Source organism: Cucurbita pepo, chromosome 2 (genome assembly GCF_057944985.1).
Source record: "Cucurbita pepo subsp. pepo isolate OVF chromosome 2, ASM5794498v1, whole genome shotgun sequence".
In the NCBI taxonomy this organism is placed as follows: Eukaryota; Viridiplantae; Streptophyta; class Magnoliopsida; order Cucurbitales; family Cucurbitaceae; genus Cucurbita; species Cucurbita pepo.
Genome location: NC_141799.1, coordinates 5,045,147 through 5,053,887, shown reverse-complemented (window position 1 = coordinate 5,053,887; position 8,741 = coordinate 5,045,147). Strand labels below are relative to the sequence as shown.

General features: G+C 39.2%; 2 protein-coding genes across 3 annotated transcripts; both read right to left on the bottom strand.

Annotated features, from left to right (window-relative positions):
- Positions 1–405: 405 nt before the first annotated feature.
- On the bottom strand, positions 406–1,101 carry LOC147793397 (putative lipid-transfer protein DIR1). The gene has a single exon (XM_087121697.1). The coding sequence runs from the start codon at positions 969–971 to the stop codon at positions 663–665; it is 309 nt and encodes a 102-aa protein (XP_086977823.1). The 5' UTR covers positions 972–1,101; the 3' UTR covers positions 406–662.
- Positions 1,102–1,937: 836 nt separating this feature from the next.
- Positions 1,938–6,951, bottom strand: LOC111789084 (SWIB complex BAF60b domain-containing protein). Of its 2 annotated transcripts, none has more exons than XM_087121696.1 (6): positions 6,309–6,951; positions 5,296–5,407; positions 5,049–5,220; positions 4,779–4,972; positions 3,472–3,616; positions 1,938–2,334 (listed from the first exon to the last, which is right to left on the bottom strand). In XM_087121696.1, the coding sequence occupies exons 1-5, from the start codon at positions 6,719–6,721 to the stop codon at positions 3,491–3,493; spliced, it is 1,017 nt and encodes a 338-aa protein (XP_086977822.1). In that variant the 5' UTR covers positions 6,722–6,951; the 3' UTR covers positions 1,938–2,334; positions 3,472–3,490. The 2 variants fall into 2 exon arrangements, with proteins under 2 accessions (XP_086977822.1, XP_023525496.2); XM_023669728.2 differs by having other exon boundaries at positions 1,938–2,267; positions 6,309–6,949.
- Positions 6,952–8,741: the final 1,790 nt, after the last annotated feature.

Genomic DNA, 8,741 nt, shown 5'->3' with positions numbered 1-8,741 from the left:
TTTGATTTTGAAATTTCATAACGTAGAATTATAATTTTTTTTAAAAAAAAAAAACTTTAAGAAATCTAGTTTCACGTGATAAGACTTAATTTATTTTTATTTTTTTTAAAATTAAATTATGTGTAATACTCTAATATATCATAAATGATATAATATTGAAATATAATAACTATACAAAATTTATAACAAAAAAGAAATATATATTCATAAATTAATCGATAATACTTTTTATCCAACTTAATATTTATTTTTGCAACTACTGGTCTAGAAATATATCATAGAATATATTACGAACCATTATTTTATTTTTTTTTATATATTTTAACGATGTCATATATTTTCTAGATCATTCGTACTAAAAATTATTTAGATTATACACGTTCTAAGAAATACGGAATAAAAATATTTATCGAACATATTTGTGGTTCTAATTCTTAAAATATTTTTATTGAGACGAAAAGGAGTACATATCAAGAATGGTACTCCGAGATGGGTAGGAACGGATCGAGTCAGTATCGCCGTGGAGCAACAAGTCTCATTCCCGACAAGCACACACGAAAAGCTAGGCGTAGGGAGCACAAAATATTGTAAATTACAACGAAAAAAGACGGAATAAAAGTAACCCATTTCCTAAAAACACATCATTCCAATTAGTTTCCAAACTAACCACGGCACTCCGGGGGAGTATGAATGCCACATTTGGAAGGCAGAGCCAAGGCATTGGCTGTGTTAATCCCAATGGTAGGGAGAACAGACTTAAGGCTACATAGGCACTTGAGGTCTGCACGTCGGATGACCGAACAGCAGCCTTTGGTCGGTGGTTGCAGCGGCTGCCCGTGTGGTGGAGCAACCGCTGGCTGGCACATCTTGAGCTCCTTCGTGTCGACCCGACACAAGGGAGTGGCAATGGTACCAACCAGAAACAGGCTAAAAAGTAACGACGCCAAAAACTTGATCATCGTGGTCGTCATAGAGGGCAAACTGATTGAATGGTGGGTTTGGGATGGGAGGATGAGGAGGGGCTTTATAGCTCTACATGGATTCACGTGAAGAACTGGCCTTGGTTTGGGAGTTCACGGGTTGGGGTTGGTCCAATGCCAATGCATATTTTAAATCTATCTACCTTTAAATATATATATAAGCTAGCATCGATGCTCGCATCATTCACGGAAGTTCTCTCATGCAAATGAAATCAATTTAGTCAATGTTTTGTTCGGGTTCACTGAAGAAATGATTTTTAAGGTGATAGGATTCGAACCTATGGTCATTTGTACCCAAAACAGATGTTCTAATCAAACTACGTTACACCTCGTCTCACCTTGAGTTTTCGGGGGAGGGGGATACTGCAAGGTGGGTAGTTTATCTGGTCTCGCATAAAAGTTTGATTCTTTCTTTGGGCAGATGCTTTACTCCTAACCCCATAAGGTTTCGAGACGGAGCTAAACCTAAGTCTATCTCATACACATTTCGACGATTGGCCGAGCAAATCAAACTACCTTTCCTTACTTTACAGTTTGCTTTCCTGTTTCGACCGTCCAACAGTATGCTCTAGATCAATCGAATCTACTTCCTAATTATATTAGACACTCTACCTGTCTTTACACATACAAAAAATCACTCACGACGAGGTGTAGACAATGTGAGTTTGACTGACCTTCCCAATCCATATTCCAATGCGGGGAGGAAACGCTACTATTATCTATCATGCATTCAAGTTAAAGTGAGAGAACTTGAACTTCTAACATTCGTGGTCGAGAGTAATGCCTTTAGAAGTACATATTGAAAACGCTACTATTATCTATCATGCAATTCAACGACGAGAATTTGAACGTCTGACCTTCTCAGTCGAGAAAAATACCTTTTAACTCGTAAGATAAAGCTAAAGGTAAAGTAACCGCGTCCCTTAGCAAGCCTTTCTACACAAAGAGACAAAGAAGAAAGCAGAGTAAAGGCTAAATTTTACTACATAAAACATATAGTTTGTCCATAATCAGCAGAGTTTAAGGATGTTAGAAACTCCAAAGCTCATTCTAAACCTAAATACAAAGTCAGACAAATGGAAACCACCCAAGGACTTGGACTTGGCAGGCCATTGCAAAATAAACTCTGCCATAAGCCCCCATCTTACATTCCCAAGTTCACACCTTACTACTTACCTTAATATAACATCCACAAGTACAATATTAAAATCACTGCTTACAACATTTCATATATATATATCGACTTTTCCGAACACTGCACTGATATAAGTCGCTAATGCCATCGATCTGCAAATGCAATCAAGGATCGACGTTCATTAGTTTGTCCTTCTTCTGCCCAATCCGTACTTGGGTGCTTTTTTAAAAAGAAAAAGTAGAAGAAACAAGTTCTTCAACTAAAGGTAAAGCATGCTACAAAAAGCTAATCCTTCAGTTCTTTTTTTTGAAAAGGAGAAAGGAAAAAGGAAACAACAGTCCTTTGAAATTCAAAGCTGCAAGTTATTTTGCTAAGGTATCCATACTAAAAAGATAACTTTGTACAGGAATACATTCATGGGTAGCAGTAATTAGTATGTTTCATTAGATTTCTATAGTGTAAGATTAGATTAACTAGACTGATACGTATTTTTTAATCGAGTTTCCATGTTCTAGTTTAACATCTTTGATGATTAAGTGTGTTTTTGTAAGATCTCACATCGGTTGGGGAGGAGAACAAAGCATTCTTTATAAGGGTGTGGAAATCTTTCCCTAGTAGACGCGTTTTAAAAACCTTGAGGGGAAGTCCGAAAGGGAAAACCCAAAGAAGACAATATCTGCTATCGGTGGGCTAGGGCTATTACAAGTGTTATCAGAGCCAAACACCGGGAGATGTGCCAGCAAGGAGATTGAACCCTGAAGGGGTGGACACGAGGCAATGTGCTAGTAAGGACGGGTGGATTTGGGGGTCCCAGAGAAGGGAACGAGTGCCAGCGAGGACACTAGGCCCTGAAGGGGGGTGAATTATAAGATCTCACATCGGTTGGGGAGGAGAATGAAGCATTCTTTATAAGGGTGTGGAAACCTCTCCTTGGTAGACACGTTTTAAAAACCTTGAGGGGAAGTCCGAAAGGGAAAGCCCAAAGAGGACAATATCTACTAGCGGTGGGCTTAGGCTATTACAGTTTTTATCCTTTTCATGGTGGTAGAGTATGTCAGACTCATAAGTTTCTAGAAGATATTTGAACATGTCAGGGCTTGTCTGTCAAGTTTAGAATCCTAGGTGAACGTTTACGGTGTTATAATCAATTCTACAGTTTTCTCTTTATCCAGCCATCTTTCCTAGCAAACAGAAGAACATATCAGAAGCCTCCAACACTAAGAAATTTCAATCGATCAAATGATATGCTTTTGAAAAATGTGAATTATGAAGAAGCCAACAAGGAAGTTAATACTCCAGAGAAGGATTCAACTCAGATATCAGTTTTAATATATAAGAAAGTTAGAATGCACTAACCATCCTAGAAGATTAGCAATCATGATCTCCTAAATATGTGGTGGCGGCCTAAAACTTCTGGGATTCCCAGTGCAGAAATGCTTTCACAGCCGAACAGTTCTTGGAGTTTTGCATCACACAACACCGCCATTGGGTTTAGTGGGTCCTGTTTTTACAATCCCAAAACACAAGAGTAGAAACCAGGCCATTTCAATTTAAGTGAATGATAATGGGAAAATGGGAGAACAACATCCCAAGATTAGTATTGTAACAACACAAGCCCACTACTGCTAGCAAACATTGTCCTCTTTGGGTTTTCCCTTTCGGACTTCCCCTCAAGGTTTTAACCGCATCTGCTAGGAAGAGGTTTCCACATTCGTATAAGGAATGTTTCGTTTCCCTCTCCAACCGATGTGAGATCTCACAATCTACCCCTTTTGGAGGCCCCAGCATCATCGCTGGCACACTGCCCGGTGTCTGGCTCTGATACTATTTGTAATAGCCCAAGCCCAATGCTAGCAAATATTATACTCTCTGGGCTTTCCCTCAAGACTTTAAATGCACTGCTAGGGAGAGGTTTCCCCACCCTTATAAAGAATGTTTCATTCCCTCTCCAACCGATATGGGATCTCACAATCCACCCCCTTGGGAGCCCAACGTCCTTGCTGGCACACGGCCCGATGTCTGACTCTAATATCATTTATAACAGCCCAAGTCCACCGCTAGCAAATATTGTTCTCTTTGAGTTTTCCCTTTCGGGCTTCCCTCAAAGTTTTAAAACTCATCTGCTAGGGAGAGGTTTCCACATTACAAGGAACGTTTCGTTCCCCTCTCCAACCGATGTGAGATCTCACACTCTACCCCCTTTGGGGGCTAGCGTCCTTGCTGGCATACCGCCCGGTGTCTGGCTCTGATACCATTCATAACAGCCCAAGCCCACCACTAGCAAATATTGTCCTCTTTGGGGTTTCCCTTTCGGGCTTCTACACCCTTATAAGGAATGTTTCGTTCCCCGATCATCTTACAAACAAATGATGTATCACGTTGAAGAACTGGTGCAAGACTCCACTCATAATTGGAAAACATTTTAAATGTCATGCAAAACAGAATAGTAATAATCTTATATAAACAGACACGATTTTCTTTTAAATCCTCAGGTCAGGTGTATAAAGTAGGAACTAAATCATTCGAGTACTTCGTTTAATTTATATGAGAAAGAAAAGTAAAAGGCTCAATGAGTTTGAGGGTAAGTTCATGGAAAGTATTACTCATTACGATAGATAGACAAAATGCAAGAAGCTGAAAGTTGCCATAGTTTATTTTCAAACCTCAAGATGATTGGCTCTTATGTATTCCCATATGCGTCTCAGAACCTCTGATTGGAGCATCTCCCTTCCATCAACACCAAAAAAACTTGCAAGAGCTTCAGATATAACCACAGAAGGACAAACACTAGGTTCTGCAGCTTTTACAGCAATTGCAGGTTCACTCTCCACTCGTGCCTTCTTCGAACTTGACGGTTCTGACAGGATTATAAAATAAACTGTTGATTTCTTCCAGAACCAAAGGGGCACAGAGGCATCAAACTGGATACTTACTTGTAGGTTCAAGAGAAATGATGTGCTTGGCTAGCAACTTATTCATTTTGAACATGTCAGTGCAGTCTGTTTCGAATACCAACCGCAACTCATCGTTGCATATTATTTTTCTTTTGTTACTCGGATCCTGTAGGTTATTTTTTCTGATGTATGCCCATAGCTGTTTCACTATCTGGATCAAGGCAAGAGCATCATATGAACCTCATATGTAATAACATAGAAAATCAAATAAGGAAGTGGTAAGAACCTCAGTTCTTGGCAATTCTGGTTGCCCAACAATTGTCTGAAGTTCAGGAGAAACGCCACAAAGCTTGTTTAGCCCGCCCGGGCCTCCTCTTCTCTTAGTCTTGGTCTGAGTGCTGCATTCGAGCAGTAAAGGTGAGTTTAATCAGCCATAAGATACATATTCAGGTTATCAAAACAAGAGAACAAACAAAAATCCACGCCTACGGCTACCAGCTGATATGCAGATTCAACAGGATTACAAGCTCTAAGCCACATGGCTTGATTGCACAATAAAAGTAAGCCGAGATTGGAAAAGTTACAGCCATTTTTATAGAAAAGTGCACATACACAATAAAGATTCCTCACAAGTAGATGCCATATATCGATATCTATTTCCAGTAAACTGGGGCAGCTTTCATCCTCATCTAATTACCTTCCGTGCTGATGCACAAATCCAAAGTTACAAATTCCTATGAAAATTTTGTCTATATATGTTCAATGGCTGTGCTGACCAGACTAGCAACTAGTTGTTCTAGGCTTTAAAGGAAACAAACAAAAAACAAATGAAAACTCAACGTGCTCGTATTAGATACCTATGAACACTCATTTGACAAGACATCATAACAGGCAATTTACTTTTTCAACAGCCAAGACAAAAGCAGAAAGTCACAGAAACTCTGAGTAATCTTCTGAACACAGAGATTAACTAAGCAGGGGATCACCAACATTCAATGGAAGCTTAACAATATCGAACCCCTCGAGAAAAACCACTAATTAGTGCACTACACACTCCAAAACCCTCACAACAAAGGTCAAAACAAGTAAACAAACAATTTCAATGCCTTCTTGCCCTATTTCTGAACTGCTGAAGTATCGAATTTCACAAATAACTCCTACCCTTACTCGATTACACTAGAAAATCAACTACACTTCAAAATTGAAAGAGATTCGCACAAACATGCACACCCAAAACGAAGTAAATCAAAAGTGAGGGGACTCAAAAAGAGCCAGAATTCTAAAATTTGAAGAACCCACCTCTCCTTCGGCGGGTCAGAACCGACAGCAGTGGAAGGAGCGGCGGCGGTTTCCGGCTTAGCCGGAGGAGCCTGAGCAGTGAAAGTATGAAAAGCAGAGGAAGTGGGGGAAGGAGCAGATGGGAAATTAGGGCTTTGATGGGGTGGGAGAAGGTCTTTCTGCGAAGAAGGCGGTGGTTGCTGCTGTTGATGATGATGATTCTGATGAATTTGAGGCTGTTGAGGATGAGAACGAAGGATTAGCTGAATCTGAGCATGGATGAAATCAACCTTATGAGACAAATCGAGGCCAAGCTTGGACTGCAACTCAAGAACAACAGCGTTGAGGGAAGAAAAAGGGTTAGGGTTTGAAGGAGAAGCGGAATCGCGTAAGAGACATTGTAAAGCTTCAGAAAGCTCTTGGTCTGAAACCATTTTAGCTTCTTGTAGCTGCTGCTGCTGCTGCTGCTGCTCAAAATTGGTTCATAAATTAACCGAAATTAACGGTCCCTTGCTTCCTCGGCTTCACTCTATCTCTCTCAAGAACTCTCTCTCAAGAACTCTCTCTCTTTCTCTCTCAAGAACTCTCTCTCTCTCTCTCAAGAACTCTCTCTCTTTCTCTCTCAAGAACTCTCTCTCTCTCTCTCTCTTTCTCTCTCTTCTTCTTCTTCCTTTCTCTCTCTTTCTGTGTGTTCTGTGTAGAAACACAAAATGACAAAGCCGTCCATTTGGGAAGGTGGGTGTGTGTGCGGGTCACCAAATACACCAATCACTGCTTGCCACGTAGCCTCTCGTCTTTTTTTTTTTTTTACATTTATTCATCTTTTTTATTATCTTACACAGGTATATACGGACGTATTAATTATTAAATTATTTATTTAAAAATAATTATTAATATTGGTAAATAAACAAATTTAGAAATTAAATTAATTATTATAATAATATAAGATTTATAATTATATTTCATTTAATATAATTTATTATACTATATTATATTTTTTAAATATAAGTTGGATTATGTTTAAATAATTTAATTTAAATTATTTATTTGAGAATAATTATTAATACTTATTGCAAACTGGAATTTAAAGTACATAAATTAAAATTAAATTAAAATTATTTCAATAATGTAAAATAGTTAACAACATTTTATTATCTAAAATTAAATAACCGTAGTAAAATTGTTGAAAATATTTTATTTATAAGAAATTCTTATAACATTAAATAATATTTTCACCTTTTTTTTTTTATTATTACCTTGTTTTTTTAGAATTAGGTTAAATCTTATTCTTGAATGTTCCCGTACCTCGATGGACAGCCTGCAGACACTTGCAGCAAACGGGGGAAGATGGTGAGTATAAAAACACTTCATAAACAGCTTACTTGAAGGCTCTCGTCGCATCCTTAACTTAGTAGGTATCCACGTGATTTACTTTGAGCTCTAGGAAGTTCGAGCTTTGTCTTTGCTGTTGTGTTGAGCATCTGGGGAGGTTTCAAAGTTTCGAGTGGTTCTCTGGCTGTTCGTGGATTCGCTTTGAATTTGGAGGTGGTGGTTGACTAATTTTTTGTGTTGTGGGTTTATTGGGCGACAAGTGTCATCTCTAGAGTGAACTGTTTTTTTGTTTTTAGACTTAGACAGATTGCATAGCCAAAATAGTGATCGTCTAATATCTTTGTGTAAGGTTAACTGGTAACTCATTCTACATGAACAAACTATACCGTCAACGTCCGAGGAAGACACTCTTTGTATATACTAGTTACTCAGTTTACTCATGCGGTCCCTCGTCCCTCTCAGGGCGGGTTCACAGTACAATGAGCATGTTTAGGGGACCACGAATTGTTTCCACACACGATAGTGGTACCTATCATGAGCGAAGCTATTTATATAGTCCATCGTCCCATCTTAAGGTTGGTAGCTCCTCAAGTCAGCTACTTATGTAGTCCTTCGTCTCTACTCAAGGCTGGGTTATGGGCTCTTGACCACATTTACACACAACAATGATTCAAGTCGATATCGTTCACGTTGCTAGCTGGCTCTTAAGCTCTCTTAAATTTTCGTGGGTGTTGTGGAGGTTTACTACGTTTTTAGGGTGTCTAAGCGATTTAAATCTCATATGTTATTTTCATAACACTCAGGTTTAACTCATCAAGGCTAATCCAATCTCTGGGTGCGCTCAGGTCTAATCCTCTAATCTCCACGCATAATCCTAGGGTGCTCGGTTTATTAGAAACGTACTGTAACGGCCCAAGCCCACCGCTAGCAGATATTGTTCTCTTTGGGCTTTCCCTTTCGGGTTTTAAAACGTGCTAGGGGATGGTTTCCACACCCTTATAAATGGTGTTTTGTTCTCCTCCCAATCAATGTGGGACATCACAATCCACCCCCTTTGGGCCCAGCGTTCTTACTGGAACACCGCCTCGTGTCTACCCCCCTTCCGGAAACAGAGGATGTGGG

Coding starts and splice junctions, on each gene's coding strand:
- LOC147793397 (XM_087121697.1), bottom strand. CDS start 971: ATGACGACCACGATGATCAAGTTTTTGGCGTCGTTACTTTTTAGCCTG.
- LOC111789084 (XM_087121696.1), bottom strand. CDS start 6,721: ATGGTTTCAGACCAAGAGCTTTCTGAAGCTTTACAATGTCTCTTACGC. Junction 5,408..6,308: donor TCTGACCCGCCGAAGGAGAG/GTGGGTTCTTCA, acceptor GCTCGAATGCAG/CACTCAGACCAAGACTAAGA. Junction 3,617..4,778: donor TAAGAGCCAATCATCTTGAG/GTTTGAAAATAA, acceptor TTGTAAAAACAG/GACCCACTAAACCCAATGGC.